The following is a 24,639-nucleotide window of genomic DNA, read 5'->3' as shown; positions in this document are numbered from 1 at the left end:
GGGGTGCCTTAAGTAAATACACATGGGCATGCAGGCGTGATGGGGTAGAGATCTGAACTGGGTTTACTTCTTTGTGAATGTTACTACTCTTACACAGAAACCTCATATGAATTATCATCCTCTGACTTAAGGATAACAGTCAGTCTGGGAGACGTTTGGTAAGTATGACTTCTTGAGTCTCCTATATTTCTTCAGAGGAAGAATTGCATGGATGACTATAGTATCTGCTGCTGGAAGCCTCACCCCCTCATTTCCAGCAATGTCAACCAGAAACTTCAGCATAACTACTTCCTATGGATGCCAGAATCACCTTTTTCCAGCCATTATTCAGTTGTATCATTTAGTATGTTGATTTTAGTATGTCAGTTTTGAATCCAGTACTCTTTCTCAACTCTTATTAGTCTTAATGGTTATAGATTTCTACTTGGGTGGGTAACTATACAATTTTTTTCTTTTTCTTTGAGACTGTGTCTTGCTCTGTTGCTCAGGCTGGAGTGCAGTGGTATGATCACGGCTCACTGCAGGCTCGACCTCCAGGGCTCAATTGATCCTCCCGCCTCAGCCTTCTGAGTATCTGGGACTATAGGCGTGTGCCAGCAGGCCTGGCTAATTTTCTTGTTTTTCGTAGTGATGGATTCACACTATGGTGCCCAGGCTGGCTGGTCTCGAACTCCTGGGCTCAAGTTATCCTCCCACCTTGACCTCCCAAAGCGCTGGGATTACAGGTATGAACTACCGTGCCTGGCCAGTAACTATACCATTTTTAAAGAAAGACAATTTTGACTCTTCCTTTTGTAATTGTAATCCTTATACCTTTTTCTTGACCTAGTGTACTGGTTAGGGCCGCAGAGGTTATATTGAGAAGTAGGAAGGATGGCTGGGAGTGGTGGCTCACGCCTGTAATGCCAGCACTTTCAGAGGCCGAGGCGAGCGGGTCGTGAGATCAGGAGATTGAGACCATCCTGGCTAACATGGTGAAACCCCGTCTCTACTAAAAAATACAAAAAAATTAGCTGGGCGTGCTGGCAGGCGCCTGTAGTCCCAGCTACTTGGGAAGCTGAGGCAGGAGAATGGCGTGAACCCGGGAGGTGGAGCTTGCAGTAAGCCGAGATCGCACTACTGCACTCCAGCCTGGGCGACAGAGTGAAACTCCGTCTCACAAAAAAAAAAAAAAAAAAAAAAATACGAAGGATAGCAGGCATCCTTGTCTTGTTTTTGATTTTCATGAGAATGTTTCTAATATTTCTATTCTTTCTATATTTCTAATATTACACTGTTAAGAGTGATGATTGCTACAGGTTAACCAGATAAAGGTGAAAGAACTAATATATCCTAATTTGCCAGGAATCATTATCATTATTTTCTTAAGTCATAACTGAATATTGAATTTATCAGATGTTTTCTGCTTCCCTTGAGATGAATGTATTTCCTCTTTACTCTGTTAATATAGTGCTGGGGCCAGCCATCTTTTTCTTAAAGAGCCAGAAAGTAGATATTTTAGGATTTGCAGGCTGTATGATGAGGTCTTTGTCACACTACTCAACTCTGCCATTGTAGCATAAAAGCAGTCATAATAATTTAATAATTTAAATAGTTTATTTTTTTAAACTTAGTTTTCAGAATATTTCCTTTTGGAGCTCTTTTTAAAAAAATAATTGTAACTTCTAGATTCAGGGGGTACATGTGCAGGTTTGTTATATAGTTTGTATTTTTCAACCTTGTGTTACCTTTACTATTATGACTTTATATAATATTCTTAAGCCTTTATGTTTTTAGATAGTAGCTTTATATTTTCTGTTATGAACAGTGATGAAATTAGTTTATTCTTTCTTTGCTTAATATTTTCTCTTTTAGACTCTAAGCAATATGAGAATAAGGATCACATCTGTTTATGATGGTGGTGCCTTGATAAATATTTATTAAAAGAAGAATGGAATATATTACATAGAAATAAACGGGTAGTTTATGATTCTTACGTGATATAAAATCACCAAGAAAAATGAAAGGTGACAGGTGAGAAGGGTAATCCTCAACTCTGGTGCCAAAATGAAAGCTCTCCAGTTGATTATACAAAGTACTTGATACCAGGCCTCCATGCTCAGAGACTCTGATTTTATTTTGTCTTTTCTAAAGTTTGCCAATTTTAGTGGACTGACTTTTGGCTTTATAGGTCCTCTTTGTGTATCTTTGTTCTCTGCCTCATTTGTGCTGTTTATTTTCCTCTTCCTATTTAGGCAATTCTGTCATTTTTCCAACAACTTATGTTGGGTTACTAAGACCATTTGTTTTCAGCCTTTTTTTTTCTTATGTAAGCATTTAAGAATAAACTTTCCTGTGATTTTTTTTTTTTTGCATCCCAAGTGTTCTGATATTTACTATTTTTCATAATCAGTTCTCTATTTCCTCTAATTTTTATTATTAATTACTTAGAAATATCTTTTTATTGATCGGTTGGTTGGTTGATTGGCTGATTGATAGAGACAGGGCATTGCTGTGTTGCCCAGGCTGGTCATGAACTCCAAGGCTCAAGCGATCCTCCCACCTCGGCTTCCCAAAGTACCGGGATTATAAGCGTGGGCCACCGCACCCAGCTGGAGTATCTTTTTAAATTTGAAAGTAAATGTTTTAGTTAAAAAAACCTGTATAGCTTAATTGGGTTTTGGGTCAGGAAATGAGAGAAAATCTAGAATCTTTGAATTTGTTAATTTATGTTTTGTGTTTTTCCAAATATTCCATGAGTACTTGAAAATAATGTGTATGATTTCTGCATTATTTAGATCAAGCTTTTTGCATATTTCATTAAAATCTTTTTTGTCCTTGGTGATTTGATTGCTTGATCTTAATCACTGAAAGATGTTAAATATTTCTGCTTTAATCAAGAGTATTAATTTTTTCCCTGTACTTCTGTTAGCTTTTAAAACTTTAATTCTTGGATACATGTACCTTTAAAATGTTATGTCTATCTAGGAAAGTGAATCCTTTGTCATTATATAGTTACCCTCTTTTTCTAGTAATGCTTTTGATGCTTTGAAGTCTATTTTGTAGCATATTGATAGAGCTAATGCTGGCTTTCTTTCAGTTAGCATACTTAATACAGTATGTATCTTTTCATTCTTTTACTTAAATTTCTTAATTCTTACGTTTTTGTCTCGTAAGTAGCATAAGCTAGAATATTTAAAAAAAAAAAAACTAATATGACAGTCTTTGCCTTGTCACTGAAGACTTTATTTTGTCTAGCCTTTTTAATGAATACTCATATATTTCATATTTTCTGTTGACAAAAACAGTCAAATTCTGTAAAATATTTGAAGAGATTTATTCGAAGCTAAATATGAGTGACCATGGCCCGTGACACAGTCCTCAGGAGGTCCTGAGAACATGTGCCCAAGGTGGTCGGGATGCAGCTTGGTTTTATACCTTTTAAGGAGGCGTGAGACTAAAATCAAATACATTTAAGAAACATATTGGTTTGGTCCAGAAAGGCAGAACAGCTTGAAGGGATGAGGTGGGAGGCCTTCTAGCTTATAGGTAGATTTAAAAGTTTTCTGGTTAAAAATTGGTTGAGTTTATCCAAAGACCTGGGATCAATAGAAAGGAGTGTCTGGGTTGCAATAAGAGGTTGTGGAGACCAATGTTTTCTCATACAGATGAAGCCTCCAGGTAGCAGGCTGCAGAGAGAATAGGTTGTAATATGTTTCTTGTATCTTTTTTTTTTTTTTTGAGATAGAGTCTTAGTCTGTCGCCCAGGCTGGAGTGCAATGGCATGATCTCGGCTCACTGCAATCTCCGTCTCCCGGGTTCAAGCGATTCTCCTGTCTCAGCCTCCCAAGTAGCTGGGATTACAGGTGCCTGCCACTACGCCTGGCTAATTTTTCTATTTTTAGTAGAGATGGGGTTTCACCATGTTGGTCAGGCTGGTCTCAAACTCCTGACCTCAGGTGATCCACCCACCTTGACCTCCCAAAGTGCTGGAATTACAGGCGTGAGCCACCGTGCCTGGCCAATGTTTCTTATTAGGCTTGAAGTCTGTGTTGTTATAATGCCCAAGAGGTACAGTGAGGCATGTTTGATCCCAACTTCCTATCATGGCCTAAAACAGTCTCTCAGGTTAAATTTTAAAAGAGGCCTGGCTGAGGAGGAAGTCCACTCAGATGGTTGGGGGGCCTTAGGGTTTTATTTTTGGTTTACATTTCCATCATATTTTGTGCTTCAATTTTGTCCTTTCTTTCCCCGTCTTAGAGGAACTGAGCTTTCTTTCTTCCTTCCATCCCATTGTTTCCCTCTACTTGGTTGTGAGTTGTATATTTTTCTGTTCTTTACCCTAGAAATATTAACATCAATTAAAATATAGCTTATCAATATTTGTAACTTTTTTCAAATATGAGGGTATTGGAATATTTTAGGGTACCCCCTTAATGAAATTTATACCATTATTAGTAGTATCTTTTTTAAGGGCCAGGTGCAGTGGCTGATGCCTGTAATTCCAGCACTCTGGGAGGATGAGGCAGGTGGATTGCTTGAGCCTAGGAGTTTGAGACCAGCCTGGGCAACATGGTGAAACCTTGTCACTAGAAAAATACAAAAATTAGCCGGGTGTGGTGGCATGTTTTTGTAGTCCAAGCTACTAGGGAGGCTAAGAGGTAGAAGGATTGCTTGAGCCTGGGAAGTCAATGTTACAGTGAGCTGAGACTGTGAAACTGCACTCCAATGCCTAGGTGAGTGAGACCCTGTTAAAAAAAAAAATCTCTTTTTTACCCCACAGATTAGATTTTGTTATTATTTTTTGTAGTCCAATCCATTTAGTTATTACTTTCTTTTTTTTTTTTTGAGTTGGAGTCTTGGTCTGTCACCCAGGCTGGAGTGCAATGGCTCAATCTTAGCTCAAGCAGTTCTCTTGCCTCACTCTCTCAAGTAGCTGGGATTACAGGCGTGCACCACCACACCCAGCTAATTTTTGTATTTCTAGTAGAGATGGGGTTTTGCCCAGTTGGCCAGCCACGTCTCAAACTCCTGACCTCAAGTGATCTGCCTGCCTCAGCCTCCCAACGTGCTGGGATTACAGGCATCAGCCACTGTGCCCAGCCATTTAGTTACCACTTTCTTTGCTTGCTATTATTCTTATTTTTGTTAAATTCAGATAAATGTAAGTCTAAATCAAGGTGGAGAAAGGCTTGTGTCCCCAGCGTTTCCGTTTGTGGGATGCTTTCTCTTTTTTTCCTAGTTCACCCACTGAGAGAATCATCCTTACAGTGTTCAGTGGTCTTGGCTGTATTTGTATCTTCCTCTCTAGTGGGACCTCTGGCCTCATCTCTGTCCCCCAGGGTTTTTATTCTTATTGCAAAGAAAAAGATAAGGAAGTCATTTGTGTTAGTTATTTGGACTAATAATCTGTTGAAAAATTTCTTATTTCTCATTTTTTTATTTTTGATGCAGAATCTCGCTCTGTCGCCCAGGCTGGAGTGCAGTGGCACGATCTCGGCCCACTGAAGCCTCCGCCTTCGCCTCCAGGGTTCAAGTGATTATCCTGTCTCAGCCTCTTGAGTAGCTGGGATTTTAGGTGCTCACCACCACGCCCAGCTAATGTTTGTATTTTTATTAGGGATAGGGTTTCACCATGTTGGCCAGGCTGTCTCAAACTCCTGATCAGGTGATTCGGCCGCCTTGGGCTCCCAAAGTGCTGGGATTACAGGCATGAACCATCACACCCAGCCAAAAATTTTTTCAATCATAAATGGTTGTGAAAAATTTCAGACAATTTAGTATTATATTACACTTACATCTTCTAGCTCTATAATCTCTTCTCCCTTCTTCCTTTTTTCCTCCTCTCCCCATTTGCATTGCATTTTAAACAAAATACACTTACTTCCTGTATCTTCCATGGGTTTGTTATAGGAAAGGGGTCCCCATCCAGATCCCAAGAGAGGGTTCTTGGATCTCGCGCAAGAAAGAATTCTCTGCGCGTCCGTAAAGTGAAAGCAAGTTTATTAAGAAAGTAGAGGAATAAAAGAATGGCTACTCCATAGACAGAGTAGCCCCAAGGGCTGCTGGTTGCCCATTTTTATGGTTATTTCTTTATGATATGCTAAACAAGAGGTGGATTATTCATGCCTCCCCTTTTTAGACCATCTAGGGTAACTTCCTGACGTTGTTATGGCATCTGTAAACTGTCATGGCCCTGGTGGGAGTATAGCAGTGAGGACGACCAGAGGTCACTCTTGTCACCATCTTGGTTTTGGTGGGTTTTAGCCAGCTTCTTTACTGCAGCCCGTTTTATCAGCAAGGTCTTTATGACCTGTATCTTGGGCCGATCTCCTATCTCATCCTGTGACTTACAGTGCCTTAATTGTCTAGGAATGCAGCCCAGTTCGTCTTGGCCTCATTTTACCAAGCCCCTAGGTAGGGTGGGGTTGCTCTGGTTCAAATGCCTCTGACAGATTGGCTGAGCACCTCCCTCAAAACCCATGGCTTCCGGGAACACAGTGTGGAGTCCTCTGCCCTACCTGAATAATACTAAAAGCATGGGCGTGTAATACACAGAATACTAAAAGGAGGTGGCTTCCCTTCTACTTTGATTGTCCTCCTCTGTCAGCTTTTCTTTGCTAATGTCTAAAGTTGTATCTACAGTTTGTCTAACTTTTTGATTTTGTATATTTTTAGGAGAAAGTAGATCAGAGTTTTTTGCACTAGCAACACAACTTCCCAATTTTAACATGTTTATTCACTCAATAACTATTTCAGGTGCTAGTTTTACTGTGTTCTAGTTAGCATTGAACAGTGAACAGAAGCAACAACAAATGGTCTTTGCCTTCATGTAACTTCGTTTCCTGGAAATGACAGTGCAGTAGGAGCCACATGGGGAAAGCACTGGGGTTCAGGAGGGATCTGGGAGAAGCCATGCCCAGGGTGAGTTAGTCTGAGGAGGTGAAGGAAGGGCTGAAGCGGTAGCACTTGTGAAGGCCCCGAGATGAGAGAACTGGGTGCAACTGGGTGATTCCGTGCAGTCCAGACTGATTGGAGTTGGGTGTGAGGTGAGATTTGAAGAGTGTGCCTGAGCCATACCTTTTAGTTGAGCTGGGTAGTACTGTGTTGTGTTTCTTGAACCTAACTTGATTATAAAACTCTACTGGGGCCGGGCGTGGTGGCTCACACCTGTAATCCCAGCACTTTGGGAGGCCTAGGTGGGCGCGATTGCTTGAGGTCAGGAGTTTGAGACCAGCCTGACCAACATGGTGAAACCCCGTCTCTACTAAAAATACAAAATTAGTCAGGCGTGGTGGCACACGCCTGTAGTCCCAGCTACTCAGGAAGCTGAGGCAGGAGAATCGCTTGAACCTGGGAGGCAGAGGTTGCAGTGAGCTGAGATCGTGCCACTGCACTCCAGCCTGGGTGACAGAGTGAGACGCTATCTCAAAACAAAAACAAAACCCAAAAACACTCTATTGGGGCACTTGTTAAAAATGAAGATTCCAGGCCAGGCATGGTGGCTCATGCCTATAATCTCAGCACTTTGGAAGGGCAACGGAGGCAAATCCATTGAGCTCAGGAGTTCAAGACCAGCCTGGGCAACATAGTGAAACCCCGTTTCTGTAAAAAATACTAAAAATTAGCTGGGTGTGGTGGCACACACCTGTGGTCCCAGCTGCTCGGGAGGCTGAGGTGAATCACCTGAGCCTGAGAGGTCAAGGCTACAGTGAACTGAGATTACACCACTGCACTCTAGCTTGGGCAACATAGTGAGACCCTGTCTAAAAAAAAAAAATAGTGTCCCAGGGTTTCTCACTGGAGATTTTGTTTCAGGAAGTTGATCTGCAGTGGGACCTGGAATTTTATACGTTGAGAATACTGCCAGGCAATGCTTATGATCAGATGATACTAATTAACCCCTGGAATCATATGATCTTCACTATGATTGGAGGTAGCAGATTTAGCTTCATATCCTGCCTTCTCCTATCAACACACACACATACACATATACACACACACATGCACAGGCTTTCTAAATTGGCTGTTACTTATCTCACTTTTATTATTTATATCTTTTTACTCATAAAAAGACTTTGGGCTGGGTGTGGTGGCTCACGCGTGTAATCCCAGCACTTTGGGAGGCCGAGGTGGGTGGATCATGAGGTTAGGAGATTGAGACCATCCTGGCTAACATGGTGAAACCCTGTGTCTACTAAAAATACAAAAAATTAGCTGGGCGTGGTGGTGGGTGCCTGTTGTCCCAGCTACTTGGGAGGCTGAGGCAGGAGAATGGCGTGAACCCGGGAGGCAGAGCTTGCAGTGAGCCAAGATCGTGCTACTGCACTCCAGCCTGGGTGACAGAGCGAGACTCTGTCCAAACAAACAAACACAAAAAAAGACTTTGAAGTTGATCTGGCTTCTACATTTGTCATTTTTCTAAAACTCTTCCCTTGTCTGGAAATCAAAGGTATTTGCAGTGCACTAAAATCTCATCTGAGGTTGCATTTTACTTCAACATGTTAACAGAGTAGAACTGTATCCTTTTTCACGAAAGCACAATTACACGAAATATAGGAAGCTGTCAGTGGGAATCAGCTTTGGGCCAATATCTCAAATAAGAAATATTTAGAAGTAGTTGTGGAGTTTTGCAAGGAGTAGTTGCCAGGCATGATGGGCTTGTGCCTGTAATCCCAGCTACTCAGGATGCTGAAGTGGGAGGGTCACTTGAGCTCAGGAGTTTGAACCCAGCCTGGGCAAAAAATAAATAAATAAAATAAAATATCCTTTGAGGCAATGGATGAGGACTTTCCTTCTAAGAAACCAGGAAAGATGATTGCTTCAGAAAAAGGCAGACACATGGGAGGTTTTAGAATCTGATTAGTAGAATGTTGGCACAATATGATTTTAATAAGATTCTAAGGCTATTATTTGCATCTAACTCTTTACAAATTATTTTGGGATTCGGAGTGTTATTAGAGTTCCAAAATGCTGTTGTGGCACGGCTCCCTAGAGTTTCTGAATTGTGTGCCATCCTACTAATCTCTACTCTTTTTCCACTGGGCTTTAGGGTGATGCATGTTCATAAGGAACAACGGCAAAGGAAAGCAGAGTGACCCTTGATTCTTGACTGTACCTGAAACTTCAGCATAGAGATCTCTGGCAAACTTGGCTGGAGCGTATGGAGCTTATCATTTTCCGAAAGTATTATAGTTATCTTTGGACTTTTGTGATGCTTGCTCTATTCCATCTTTTGCGGTACCCAAATCTCGGCTCACTACAAGCTCCGCCTCCCGGGTTCATGCCATTCTCTGCCTCAGCCTCCCAAGTGGCTGGGACTACAGGCGCCTGCCACCTCGCCTGGCTAATTTTTTGTATTTTTAGTAGAGACGGGGTTTCATCATGTTAGCTAGGATGGTCTTGATCTCCTGACCTTGTGATCCACCCGTCTCAGCCTCCCAAAGTGCTGGGATTACAGGCGTGAGCCACCGTGCCTGGCCAAAAAAAGGCTGGTTTTAAACTGCTGGGCTCAACTCATCCTCCTGCCTCAGCACCCCAAAGTACTGAGATTACAGGCGTGAGCTACTGCACCTGGACTTTGAATTATATTTTAATAAAGCTTTTATATTTAAAAAGAGAAAGTGGGACTGTATAATATATATAGAGAGAGGGATAAATATTTTGTGAGAACCAGGTATCACCTGAGGAAATAATTTTAATCATGACATCAAGAGGAAGGTTGATTGAAATGAGACTAAGATAAACCTTCACTTTTTGGTCAGTATACAACAACCAAAAACCTGGAAAAATCCTTCCTTTAACCACCACCCCCCCGCCCCCGCCCCCATACCATGTAATGAAGACAAATGAGAGATACCTATAAATACTGGTACAAGATAATTTGTGCCAGTTCTCTGTCCCCTTATGGAGTCGAAACTTGCTGCCAGATTTCATAAAGGCAGGATAGGTGAAATAAATCTCACATTGGGGGACAACCCTACCTAAAGTGGCCTTAAAATTCAAGGAGACTTCATTTGCAGCAATTAAAATGAGAACAAAATGTGATTTATAGACTCATGTATAATTTTAGGCTTTGTTCTAGTTACTCTGGCCATATATCGCGTACCCCTCAAACAGTCATTTATTTTATTTATGCATTTTGTGGGTCTAGACTCAGAACAGTGTTCAGTGCTGATGTCTTGACTTTGCTTCATGATGCCTGAGGTCTCAGCAGAAGACTCAAAGGCTCAGGGCTTGAATCATTTGAAGGCTCGCTCACCTGCGCGTTTGGCAGTAGATGCCGGTTTGGTTGGTGGACTCAGTTCTTCTTTGTACGATCCTCTCACTGTGGCCTCTCCACATCAGTCTGGGCTTTCTCACGGTATGGCATCTGGGCTCCCAGCACAAGCATCCTGGAAGAGCAAGAGCAGAGCAAGCTATGCTGTCTGTTATCATCTATCTCCAGAAGTCCCGCACTGTACTTCTGCCACATTCTGTGCAGCGAGGCAGTCACAGTGTCCTGGTCAGGTTCACATGGAAGGAAAGAATCTCTAGACCTTGATGGAGAGGGACAACGTACTAGAAGCACATAAAATACTGTTCTGGAAATATTGTTTTGGCTTTTTTTTTTTTTTTTTTTGAAAATACAGGCTGCCACAGACCTGGAAGGGGACCTTTCAGGCAGCCAGTCCGTTCCCTCATTTCCCAAATGAGGACATGTACGTGCAGAGGCACGCCGCATGGTCACAGTCACGGGGCATGGCCACAGTCGTTTTCTGTGGTTGGTCAGGCTGGGACAGGAATGCAGCTTTTCTGACTCTAGGCTTGGGTCTTTCTCATGATGCCACCCTACTCCCCTTTCCTAATCATATAGTTCACTCACTCACCTCATAAGTGTTCCTACCCCTGGAGTTTTCTCCAATGAGCGGACAGGATATCAGGAGCAAGGCTAGCAGAGTTCCTGCACGTACTGGCGATGCACGTGTTTCCTATCCTTTTCTCCCTCCGTTGTTGTTTTAATTGACCCTCCGTTTTTAAACAGAAGTCCTAGCTGACTCATATACTATGGCAATACAGTAGAATGGAGTCACTTCCTAGCGTTTGGAAACTAAATAGTAAATCTAGTTGAGCATTTCTGTTTGCCTTTTTTCAGGTGCTCAGAATTTTGATGTCATACGACTATCAACTTACAGAACAGCCTGCAAATTACGATTTGTACAAAAACGATGCAACCGTGAGTCATTTCTAGTAATTTCTGTGATAGCTGGATAGAGTTCTCAATATTAGAAAAGACTTTAACATCTTTTAGTTGTATTGTAATGTTAATTGAATTATTTTTGTCTTAAGTATTTATTAGTATGTAAGCTTTGTAATGAAAGAACTTGTCATTTTACTCCTTTGTCCTTCAAAATGTTTAACAAACTCAGTCATGTAACTAGTTTTGAGGCTGTTGTAGTATTAATGTTCTTTAAATGGGAGAATTGATTTCTCTGTCACTTTTATTAAGGAAATGCTTTATGCAAAATTAATACAATTTATCAGCTGCTGGAGGAAAAGAAAAACAATGTTTTTGATAAAGGTATAATTGGAATTGATTTTCTTGATTAAGCTTAATGTAACATAAATAAACCTTTTCTATAAATAATTGCTACTATGTGGATTATAAAATAAAGTGTGTGTGTGTCTGTATATATGTATATGTATATCTGTGTGTATATATACTTAATCTTCTCTTTATTTCCACGAAGATGAACTAGCTCATGACAGAATTATTGTACTTTTCTCGTGTTTGTGTGTATCAGTGGAAAAAGTGTTTTATACAATGGAAAGAACATTAACCTTAGAACTGAAAAACCTTGGTTTTAGTTTTTATTTATTTATTTATTTTTAATTATACTTTAAGTTCTAGGGTACATGTGCACAACGTGCAGGTTTGTTACATATGTATACATGTGCCATGTTGGTGTGCTGCACCCATTAACTCATCATTTACATTAGGTATATCTCCTAATGCTATCCCTCCCCTCTCCCCCATCCCATGACAGGCCCCGGTGTGTGATATTCCCCTTCCTGTGTCCAAGTGTTCTCATTGTTCAATTCCCACCTATGAGTGAGAACATGTGGTGTTTGCTTTTCTGTCCTTGGGATAGTTTGCTGAGAATGATGGTTTCCAGCTTCATCCATGCCCCTACAAAGGATATGAACTCATCCTTTTTTATGGCTGCATAGTATTTTTGGCTGCATAGTATTTTATGGCTGCATGGTGTGTATGTGCCACATTTTCTTAATCTAGTCTATCATTGATGGGCATTTGGGTTGGTTCCAAGTCTTTGCTATTGTGAATAGTGCTGCAATAAACATACGTGTGCATGTGTCTTTATAGCAGCATGATTTATTTGGGTATATACCCAGTAATGGGATTGCTGGGTCAAATGGTATTTCTAGTTCTAGATCCTTGAGGAATCGCCACACTGTCTTCCGCAATGGTTGAACTAGTTTACAATCCCACCAGCAGTGTAAAAGTGTTCCTATTTCTCCACATCCTCTCCAGCACCTGTTGTTTCCTGACTTTTTAATGATTGCCATTCTAACTGGCATGAGATGGTATCTCATTGTGGTTTTGATTTGCATTTCTCTGATGGCCAGTGATGATGAGCATTTTTTCATGTGTCTGTTGGCTGCATAAATGTCTTCTTTTGAGAAGTGTCTGTTCATATCCTTCGCCCACTTTTTGATGGGGTTGATTTTTTTCTTGTAAATTTGTTTAAGTTCTTTGTAGATTCTCGATATTAGCCCTTTGTCAGATGGGTAGATGGCAAAAATTTTCTCCCGTTCTGTAGGTTGCCTGTTCACTCTGATGGTAGTTTCTTTTGCTGTGCAGAAGCTCTTTAGTTTAATAAGATCCCATTTGTCAATTGTGGCTTTTGTTGCCATTGCTTTTGGTGTTTCAGACATGAAGTCCTTGCCCATGCTTATGTCCTGAATGGTGTTGCCTAGGTTTTCTTCTAGAGTTTTTATGGTTTTAGGTCTAACATTTAAGTCTTTAATCCATCTTGAATTAATTTTTGTATAAGGTGTAAGGAAGGGATCCAGTTTCAGCTTTCTACATATGGCTAACCAGTTTTCCCAGCACGATTTATTAAATAGGGAATCCTTTCCCCATTTCTTGTTTTTGTCAGGTTTGTCAAAGATCAGATGGTTGTAGATGTGTGGTATTATTTCTGAGGGCTCTGTTAGACCTGGTTTTGCCATTTATTATAAACAAATAATCTTGGGCAAATTACGTTACCTCTGATAAATTCTACCGTACTTTTAAGTCTTACTCACAAATCTTAACTTAAAATTCTCTCTGAAGAGTTTATCATGCCATCCTAGATCGAAGTGATGTTTCTTTCTCCAGTGGCTTCTCAAAGCATTAATTTTTAAATTATGGGTTGTTACCCATTAATGCTTCATGAAATCATTTTGATGGGCTGTAGCCAGAATTAAAAACATATAATAGGAAAAAAAAGGAAGAAAAATAAAATATTAGAATGCAGCTTATGTGGTAAGGCTAAATGTGTTCTGATATCTAGATGTATCTATGTGTTTGTGTGTGTATGTGATGATTGAAATATATTTCTGTGATGATTTAAATATATTTATGTATCTAGATGTATGTATGTGTTTGTGTGTATATGTGTATATGTGATGATTTAAATATATTTCTGTGCTCGTGGTCAAAAAGTTCGAAAACCACTGCCTTAGAGCAACTCTTGTTTTTATAATTCCTCCCATAATTATTCTTGGGAAACAGTAGTCTACGTGTGGAGTGTTGAGAGCTTGACTAGGCTAGTGGCATTAGTAATATAAAGTAAAAGAAGCATTGTTCTAAAGGTTTTATTTTGTTACCTTTCACGTAGGATTCTAGAGTTGATCTGAACAAAATTTTGAGAATGTACAGGATAAGTAGTAGTCAGTTTTCAAGTTTTTCCATATGTATGTTCAGTTGTTCCTTTACTTTTTGTTGAAAGGGTCAATAAACAGTCAATAAACAGAAGAAAATAAACAATTTTCTTCAATGCTGAAGAGTCTTCTCGTGCTCATTCATTGAATATGAATATATTCATGAATCTGTACAAGTTTTTCCATATGTATTTTCAATTGTTCCTTCACTTTTTATTGAAAGGGTCACTAAACAGTCAATAAACAGAAGAAAATAATTTTCTTTACTGCTAAAGAGTCTTCCCATATTCATTTATTGAATATGAACATATTCATGAATCTGTACAAGAATGTTCATGGCAGTGTCCATATATGAGAAGGTCTGCTTTTTGAGACCCTCTTGTGTTCCCCTGGTCTGTTTTTCTGTCCTTCTACCAATACCAGACTGTTCTAATACCACACTTTCTTGTAGCAGTAACCACTGTTAGAATTTAGTAAATCTAGATGTCAGGCAAGGCAAGTCTTCTTACTTTGCTCTGTTTTTAAGATTCTCTGGGACAGTCTTGTCTTTTTAACATTTATTTTCATATAAACTTTAGAATCTGCTTGCCAATTTCTACTAAAACCAACAAAATAAAACAACTCTCCTGTGTTTTTTTTTATTCATTTCTTTTTTCAAGTATAATTTACACACAGTAAAATTCCTCTTTTACTGTACAGTCCTGCAGAGATTTTGATTGGGATTCTGTTGAATCTGTAAATCAAGTTGGGGAGAATTGACGTATTGCCAATGTTGTGATTTCCTCCTGTGAACGTGGTATATGTTCATCCCTGGAACTATTTAGGTCTTTAATTTCTTTGTAGAGATGTTGCACATCCTTCATTGGATTTGTTTTTTATTTTTTAAATTTTTATTTATTTATTTTTTGAATCAGAGTCGCTCTATCGCTCAGGCTGGAGTGCAGTGGCGCGATCTTGGCTCACTGCAACCTCCGCCTCCTAGGTTCAAGAGATTCTCCTGCCCCAGCTTCCCCAGTAGCTGGAACTACAGGCGCCCGCCACCATACCCAGCTAATTTTTGTATTTTTAGTAGAGACAATTTCACCATGTTGTCCGGGCTGGTCTCAAACTCCTGGCCTCAAGTGATCCACCTGTCTTGGCCTCCCAAAGTGCTGGGATTACAGATGTGAGCCACCACTCCCAGGGTCTTCATTGGATTTATTCCTAGGTCTTCAGTGACATGATACTATTATTTTAAAATTTCGTTGTTATGTTACTGATGTATAGAAATACAGTGGTCTTGATCTTGATCTTATTTCTAGCAATTGTTCTCGACTCATATTAATTTATCTGTAGAATCTTTGATTTCTATGTACGTAGTTTTGTTATTTCTGAATAATGACAGTTTCAGTTACTCATTTCCAATACACTGATTATTTCTTTATCTGAATATTTATATTGGTTTGGCCTCAAGTACAATAGAAATGATGATAGTGAGCATTTTTTATCTCATTTCCATTATCAGAGCAAAACGTTTCATTTTACTATTAAGTAATATATTTGTGGTAAGTCCTTTGTAGATAACATTTGTCTTAGTCTGTTTTCTGTTGCTTATAATAGAGTACCTGAAACTGGGTGATTTATAAAGAAAGGAATTTATTTTGTACAGATATGGAGGCTGGGAAGTCTAAGATTGAGGGGCCATGTATGTTGAAAACCATCTTGCTGCTGGGGACTCTCTGCAGAGTCTGGAGGCCATGCACACCATCCCATGGTGAGGAGGCTGAGTGTGCTAGTGCAGGTCTCTCTTCCTCTTTTTATGAAGCCACCAGTCCTACTCCCATGATAACTCATTGATTAACTAGTCCATTAATCCATGGGTGGATGAAGGCAGACTCAATCATCTCTTAAAGCCCACCTCTCAGTACTGCCACACTGGGGATTAGATTACATTTCAACAGCATTTTTGCAGAGGACAAATACTCAAACCATGACAACCTTAATCAGATTAAGGAAGTTTCCTGATAGTGTATTTCTTCATTTCTAAAAATAAGGTTTCCTTTAAAAGTTGTCTTTTGATTATGATTTCTGACTTAATTTCATTTTGATCAGAGAGCATGGTTCATATGATTTTAATCCTTTAACATTTATTGAGATTTGCTTTATGGCTCAGGATATGGTCAATTTTTTTTTTTTTTTTGAGACAGAGTTGCATTCTGTGGCCCGGGCTGGAGTGCAGGGTCGAGATCACAGCTTACTGCACTTCGCCTCCCAGGTTCAAGCGATTCTCTGTCTCAGCCTCCCGAGTAGCTGGGATTACAGGCATGAGCCATCACACCTGGCTAATTTTTGTGTTTTTAGTAGAGATAGGGTTTCACTATGTTGGCCAGGCTGGTCTTGAACTCCTGACCTCAAGTGGTCCACCCCCCTCGGCCTCCCAAAGTGCTGGGATTACAGGCTTGAGCCACTGTGCCCGGCCAAGGATGTGGTCAATTTTTATATGTGTCTTTGCGTACTTGACAATAAAGCATATTCTCTCATCGGTGGAGGCTGTACTTTATATAGTGCTCATTTTGCCTACTTTTTTTAGTTGTGAAGTTTAATTGTATCTGTACTTTTTGAGTGTGTATTTGCACTATCACTTACTAAGAGAGGTGAGTTAATATCCCCCACTAAGTTTCTGAATTCCTTTGTGTCCCTTTGAGGTTATGTTTATTTTTGTTTTATATGTTTTGAGACTATTCTATTAGATGTAAATAAATGTAAAGTTCCTATATTTTCTTTCTTTCTTTTTTTGACCACAGGGTCTCACTTTGTCACTCAGCTTGAAATGCAGTGACATAATCATAGCTAAATACAGCCTTGAACTCCTGGGCTTAGGCAATCCTCCTGCTGTAGCCTCCCCAGTAGCTAAGACTACAGGCATGTGTTACTATGCCTAGCTAATTAAAAAAATTTTTTTTGTGGAGATGGGATTCCACTATGTTCTCCAGGCTGGTCATGAACTCCTGGCCTCAAGCTAAGCCAGGAGTGGGATTACAGACATGAGCCGCTGCACCAGGCCTCTGATATCTTTCTTATGAATTAAAACTTTTATCATTATTCAGTGACCCTCTTTAACAATATGTTTTGTCCCACCATTTAAAAAATACATAAAATTCATATACTATAAAATTCACCCTTTCAGAGTGTACAGTCTTTTCACTGATTTTTAGTATATCCACAAAGATGTACAACCATCATCATTATCTAATTCTAGAACATTTTCATCACCCCAGAAACAAACCACATACCCATTAACAGTCACTCCACATTCCCTTAATCTCCCAGCTGTGGCAACTACTAATATACTTTTTTTTAATGGATTTGCCTATGTGGACATTTCATATAAATAGAATCTTATAATATGTGGTCTTAATTGTCTGGTATCTTTTACTTAGAATAATGTTTTAAGGGTTTATCCATACTGTGGATTGCATCAGTACTTCATCCCGTTTTTTTGTTGTTGTTTGTTTTTTTTTTTTTTTTGAGATGGAGCTTCACTCTTGTTGCCCAGGCTGGAGTGCAGTGGCGTAATCTCGGCTCACTGCAAGCTCCGCCTCCCAGGCTTAAGCGATTTTCCTGCCTCAGCCTCCTGAGTAGCTGGGATTACAGGTGTGCACCACCACGCGTGGCTAATTTTGTGTTTTTAGTAGAGACGGGGTTTCTCCATGTTGGCCAGGCTGGTCTTGAACTCCCAACCTCAAGTGATCCACCCGCCTCGGCCTCCCAAAGTGCTGGGATTACAGGCGTGAGCCACTGTGCCTGGCCACTTCATCCCTTTTTTTGGTCAAATAATATTCCATTGTATGCATATGCCACATTTTATTTATCCATGTATCTATTGATGGACATTTGGGTTGTTTTCACTTTTGGCTATTATGAATAATGCACCTATGAACATTTGTACAAGATTTTGTGTAGACATATGTTTTCAATTCTGTAGGAGTAGAATTGCTGGGTCATATGGGAACTGTGTGTAACTTCTTAAGGAACTCCTAAATTGTTTTCCAAAGCAGCTGCATGATTTTACATTTGCACCAGCAGTTTATGAGAATTTGAACTTCTCTACATCCTTGCTGACACTTGTTTTCCATTTAAATAAAAAGTCTAGCTATTCTAGCTGGTGTGAAGTGGTATGTTATCGTAGTTTTCTTTTGCATTTCCCTAATGACTAAGGATGTTGAGCATCTTTTCATGTGCTTGTTGGCCATTTGTATATCTTTTTTGGATAAATGTCTATTTAAATTATTTGCTCATTTTTAAATTGGGTTGTCTTTTTTTAATTGTTGAATCATAAGAGTTTTTATATGTCTGGATCCTAGACCCTTAATGGATGCATGGTTTACAATTATTTTTTTCCATTCTTTGGGTTGCCTTTTCACTTTCTTGATAGTATCCTTTGAAACACAGATTTTTAAAATTTAAATAAAATGTAGTATATCTTTTTTGCTGCCTGTACTTGAAGTGTCTTGTTCCTGATCATGAGGGGAGAGCTTTCAGTCTTCCCCGATTAAGTATGATGTTGGCATTGGGATTTCTTGTAGATGCCCTTTATCAGGTTGAGGAAGTTTTCTTCTGTTTTTAGTTTGTTGTGTTTTTATTATGAAAGAGTATTTGATTTTTCCCAATGCTACTTATGTGTCTGTTGAGTTGATCATTTGGTTTTCCAAGCTCCCCCCACCTTTTTTTCCTGTTACAAATAAAGTTACATCACCTTTGTTTTGGTTAGAAATTGTCATCGACTTATATTTAAACCGTTTTTATGTCCTTATGTTTTAGACATATCCCTTACAAACAGCATATAATTTGATTATTTAAAAAATTGTGAATTTGTCAGTCTTTGTCTTGTAAGTGGTACGTTAGTGTGTTTATACTCACTGCAGTTAACTGACATATTTGGGTCCGCACCAGCCATCTTTTCTGGTGTTATTTTTGCTGCTTGTTCTGTGTTTCTTGCCTTCTTTTGGATTGAATAGTTGTGTTTTCCTAATTTCAGTTCTTCCCCTAGTTTTTCAGCATTGGAAAGTATACTTTCAGATTTCCTTTACTTGAAAATGTCTTTATTGAACCTTTTTTCTTGGAAGTGTTTTTATACTAGGTGCAGAATTTTGTTGGTGGTTTTGATTTCTTTTCAACACATTAAAATTATTTTGCAGTCTTCTGCTTCCTTTGTTGCTTGAAGTCAGGCATCATTCTTAATTATTTTTCTTTCAAGGAAATGTCTCTTTTCTGTGTAGTTGAGTATTGTTTACTTTTTTTGTGCACTCAAGAAGTTTTTATGTTCCATCCAGGAATTTTTGTCGTTTTCAAGAGGAGTGTAGACCCAGCTACCGCGCCTACTTTATTACTGGAAATGGAATTTAAAAGAAAGTCAGCCTCTTAAATAATGGAGGAAATATGCAGTAGATAAATTTATTTTTGGCTGAGCTATGAGTTGTTCAGAGCTCTGAGTAGCCTCTAAAGCATATTAATACTTTACTTAATGCAGTTGTATTTGTCTCTCTCTTTAGGGTCATAGAATAAAGTTTCAGTTGTAAAATGTTGCTTTAGTTGCTCGGCTAAAGTAATACAGTAAAGTTGACTCAAGGTGATAACAGCAAATTTTCAAAAATACTAGAAGTTCTTAGGAGTAGTTCTTGATATTTTTCTCAAATTATCCATTGTTAGGAATTGCATGGGTCACTATTTGCAGAGATGTGAAATACTAACTATTTAAATGTGAAGGCTGGAAGTAGTCCTTCCCATACCGCTGTGGTGGCTCCTTGATGTTGTCTGGGACTGATGTTCTTTATTTGACCACAGAATGTTTTCCTCATTGTTGGCTAAAGAGTTTCTTCTCTTTAAACTTACGAACTAGTTGATAAATTTTAGATTCCTATTGTGAAGGGTAGTACCACACTTTAAAATTGTTGACAGTTTATTTTCTTTGTCTTTTAGTTCATCTTGTTGATATCTGGAACATGATTGAAGCCTTCCGAGATAATGGCCTTAATACACTGGACCATACCACCGAGATCAGTGTGTCCCGCCTTGAAACTGTCATCTCCTCCATCTACTATCAGCTGAACAAGCGCCTTCCTTCTACGCACCAAATTAGTGTGGAACAATCTATCAGCCTCCTCCTCAACTTTATGATTGCTGCATATGACAGGCTAGTACCTTACCTTACATGCTTACTTCATTTTAAGAACACCTGTCTCTGAATCATTCTTCTTCCATACTGCCTTGCTAAGGGCTGACAACTTAGAATCATGATTAAAAGGGAAATTATTGGCCGGGCGCGGTGGCTCACGCTTGTAATCCCAGCACTTTGGGAGGCCGAGGCGGGCGGATCACGAGGTCAGGAGATCGAGACCACGGTGAAACCCCGTCTCTACTAAAAATACAAAAAATTAGCCGGGCGTGGTGGCAGGCGCCTGTAGTCCCAGCTACTCGGAGAGGCTGAGGCAGGAGAATGGCGTGAACCCGGGAGGCGGAGCTTGCAGTGAGCCGAGATTGCGCCACTGCACTCCAGCCTGGGCGACAGAGCGAGACTCCGTCTCAAAAAAAAAAAAAGGGAAATTATTGGCTGGGCGTGGTAGCTCACACCTGTAATCCCAGCACTTTGGGAGGCCAAGGAGGGCAGATCACAAGGTCAGGAGATGGAGACCATCCTGGCTAACATGGTGAAATGCCGTCTCTACTAAAAATACAAAAAATTAGCCGGGCGTGGTGGCGGGCGCCTGTAGTCCCAGCTACTCAGGAGGCTGAGGCAGGAGAATTGCTTGAACCCAGGAGGCAGAGGTTGCAGTGAGCAGAGATTGCACCACTGCACTCCAGCCTGGGCGACAGAGTGAGACTTTGTCTTAAAAAAAAAAAAAAAAAAAAAAGGAACATTATTCAATGTAAGCCCCTCTAGAAACTGGTTCACAGTGACTTACTGTCCTAGAGTATGTCATATATTAAACTCTGGAATATTGTGGACAATCACAACATTTGAGATGTATTGTTTGGGAAAATTATAGATACCTTAATACAGCTGTTCTCTAGCTCATGAAAAACACTAAGTTTTGAATTTGATTATGGGGCTTTCTATTTGACTTCTAAGGCTCCTCTTTCTTTTTTCTTCTGTGCCTAGTTTGTTCAGAAGGCTAATCTTTACTCTGTAACATCAAATATTGGACTATAGTAACTGATTTTCTCTCTCTCTTTTTTTTTTTTTTGAGATGGAGTTTCTTTCTTGTTGCCCAGGCTGGAGTGCAATGGCATGCGAGCTTGGCTCACCACTACCTCCACCTCCCGGGTTCAAGCAATTCTCCTGCCTCAGCCTTCCAAGTAGCTGGGATTACAGACATGCGCCACCATGCTCAGCTAATTTTGTATTTTTAGTAGAGACGGGGTTTCTCCATGTTGGTCAGGCTGGTCTCGAACTCCCAACCTCAGGTGATCCGCCCACCGTGGCCTCCCAAAGTGCTGGGATTACAGGTGTGAGCCACCGCACCCGACCAAACAGATTTTCTCTTTATGTCTAGGAACCTATTTTAAATTTTTTCATTGTAGAACATAGTTCAGTAGATCTTAAAACAAAAGAAGAAAACTATTTAAATGTACTCCAATTCAAATGGAAATGATTTGCTGCTCTTATATTCATAGAGAAGTTGGTATTGTAAAGAATGAAACAACAAAATTGTAAAGCACAGATTTATGATTGTGGAAGTACAGAGGTTAAATGGTGATGTTCTGTGAACCAAGCGTTCCAGTTTCTGCTATACTCTTGGCCATCTGATTTGAATGGATTAATTGTCTCTGCTTCATTTTTTGCTGTCTGTAGACCTTCTTTGAGTTCATACATTTGTAAAATGCTATTAGTTATAATAGAGCGGAGTCTGTGAATTAGTGGTAAAACTATGGAAATGTCAAAGCCAAGTCATACTTTAAGCACTCACTAAATTCACGCCATTTTTTATAAGCTGTTATCAAATTAGGCATTGTATCCGTTTAGTAGAAAATTATTAAAGAAATTGACTTATTTTTTTGAGATGGGGTCTTGCTATATTTCCCAGGCTGGTCTAACTACTGGGCTCAAACAGTCTTCCCTCCCCAGCCTCTCTAGTAGCTGGCATTACAGGTATGCACCACTGTGCCTGCCAGAAATCTGAATTTTAAAAATAAGAGTGTATAAGTGACATAAGTCCCAGAATTCTAATGCCATTTTTTAGTAATTTTAGTTAGTGACTCCATAGGTTAATTTTTTCCTGCCCAAGAACAGGCTCTTTGTTTCAAAACCCTTAGTAAAAATTGTTATTCTATGATAAGTAAGCAGCACCTTATCATGACACTGACTCACTCACTAAATCAATTCACGGGTCACACAACACAAATTAACTCAAGAAACAATATTTTTGATAGTCAGAAATAAAAACCATCTTACTGTCTAAAAATGGTCAAGCAGAGATTAAAATCTTGGATTCCATAATCATATCAAGTAAGTTAAATACTATGGTGCTTTAGTCTACTGGGCTGCTCTAACAAAATGCCATGAACTGGGCCCTCTGTAAACAACACAGATTTATTTCTTACAGTTCTGGAGGTTGGGAAGCTCAAGATCAAGGTAGATTCTGTGTGTGGGGAGGGCCTGCTTTCTGGCTCCTAGACGGCACCTTTTTGTGGTATCCTCACATGACAAAGGGGCAAAGGAGTTCTCTGGAACCTCTTTTCTAAGGGCACTAATCCCGTTCATGAGGACCCCCTCGTAACCTAATCATCTTCAGAAGGTCCCACCTTCTAATACCGTACCTTGGGGGTTAGGATTTCAACATGTGAATTTTGGGGAACACAGGCATTCAGGTTATAGCATATGGCTAAAGAAAGGAGAGGAAGGAAGAGGGCAGAGATGGCAAAAGGGAGAATGGGAAGACCAAACTTAGAAGCAGAAGGTACAAGGATATCCTGGGCCATATTCAGAGAAAGCTAGACACATACAGAGAGACAACGAGAAAAAGTAGACAGCGGATCAGATGAAGGCAGATGTGTAGAAACGCACACCAAAAATAACTAGCAAAAAAAAAAAAAAAAAAAGAGTGAGTTAAGAGTAAGGGGTATAGTATGTTATTAGTGAGTTGGGTAATTTTCATTTTGATGTGTTTAAAACATAGACCATGGTATTAGAATAAATGATCACATCTTTACTAACTTTGAAACCTTTATATGATAGAGCTTATTTGGCTATCTAGAAGTTTAAAATTGACCTTCTTGTGTTGGAAAAAAAGAAAGAATCTGGTTATCAGAATGTTAATTTTGAAAACCAGGGCATTTTGTCATTAAATACTTCAAATGTTAGTCGCTTTATTACTGATTGATTGGCCGCTTTATTACTTAGGCTGGAGAGTTCCTTTTATACATAGACCACCTAGTTATTTATTTTAATTGAGCCTTCCAGCCTTTGTATTTCGTAATTCCATAAGATTAAAGTTTGAAAGCAAAAATTATTTAATCTTCTCTCACCTCCAAATTTATAGTCCATATGTTTGGCCAGATGATTTCTGATTATTATAATAATAGAGTGTAAGATCCTAGAACAACGGTCAGGAACAAATAGGATCTAAGACTTTTCCTTAAGTAAGTATTTTCTTAAGACCTAATTTTTTTAATACTGAGAGTTCTGAATATGTTATATTTTGATAATTAAAAACATTGAAAAACAGAGAGACCAATATTTACAAAACACCTGGGTGTAGAATCTTAGTAAAAGCCACAAGGATTTGTGAAAACATTGATAGCTGCAATTTTTCCCTCTCAGTTTCTCTGGTACAATATCATTGGTAGTCATACAGTCTGGTGCAAAGGTACAACAAAGGTGCTTTAACCAGTATAATAAGGATGTCCAAATTCCCAGCATGAGGGAGAGGAGGTCTTCCTTACTCTTCTATAGCTAAGCCAATTTCACACTTTAAGGTTTGTTACTTACAAACCCCCTTTCTGTTTCCAACCTTTGTATTAGTCCAGTGTCTTTAGCTGTAAAAAGCCTACCCACATGGCCTTTTTATAACAGCATGTGTATAGGCTGACAAACTGAGGGGTCCAGAGGCAGGCCAGCCCCTCATCTTGGTTGCATCAGAGCTCTGGCTTTATTTCTCTGAGCAGCTTTGCCCCCTTCTTGTATCAGCTCCATCCTCAGGCTGACTTCACAAAATCCCTGTGAGCAGCTTCTACTAAATGCCTCCTCTTTGAAGTTGAGGGTAAGGAAGAGGTGGCTTCTTTGAACACGGAGCAAAAGTACCCATCTTTTAGACACCCATGACACAGCCTCAGGAGGTCCGGACAATGTGTGCCCAAGGTGGTCAGAGCACAGCTTGCTTTTATACATTTTAGGAAGACATGAGACATCAATCAGACACACTTAAGATTTACATTGGTTTGATCTGGAAGGGTGGGACAACTTGAAGAGGAACAGGGAGCTTCCAGGTCATAGGTAGGTTTAAACACATTCGATTGGCAGTTGGTTGAAAGAGTTACGATAAAGAGTTGTGGAGAGCCAGGTTTTATCACACAGATAAAGCCTGCAAGTAGCAGGCTCTAGAGAGAATAGACTGTAGATGTTTCTTCTCAGACTTAAGGTCTGTGTTGATGTTAACGCTGGAGGGTATCATGAGGCATGTCCATCCCCAGCTTCCCATCAGGGCCTTAACCAGCCTTTCCGGTTAAATTTCAGAGTGCCCTGGCCCAGGAGGGAGT

General features: G+C 39.7%; 1 protein-coding gene across 14 annotated transcripts in view; it reads left to right on the top strand.

Annotated features, from left to right (window-relative positions):
• The window catches only part of DTNB (dystrobrevin beta), a 297,775-nt gene that overhangs the window by 24,166 nt on the left and 248,970 nt on the right, over positions 1 to 24,639 (top strand). For 13 of the 14 annotated variants that reach the window (XR_004251289.2, XR_004251286.2, XM_032172425.2 and 10 more), the window contains exons 3-4: positions 11,114 to 11,194; positions 19,864 to 20,077. Coding sequence is in view for 12 of the 14 variants with exons in the window: in XM_032172425.2 (XP_032028316.1) it covers positions 11,114 to 11,194; positions 19,864 to 20,077 (295 nt within the window). In the remaining 2 variants the exon portion in view is untranslated. Of the gene's footprint in view, positions 1 to 11,113; positions 11,195 to 19,863; positions 20,078 to 24,639 lie in introns of those variants that run through there. The other variant, XM_058426151.1, reaches the window with a different exon arrangement.

This window comes from Hylobates moloch, unplaced genomic scaffold (genome assembly GCF_009828535.3).
Source record: "Hylobates moloch isolate HMO894 unplaced genomic scaffold, HMol_V3 SCAFFOLD_13, whole genome shotgun sequence".
Taxonomy (NCBI): domain Eukaryota; kingdom Metazoa; phylum Chordata; class Mammalia; order Primates; family Hylobatidae; genus Hylobates; species Hylobates moloch.
The sequence above is the reverse complement of the archived record's forward strand: the minus strand, read 5'-3'. Positions and strand labels throughout refer to the sequence as shown.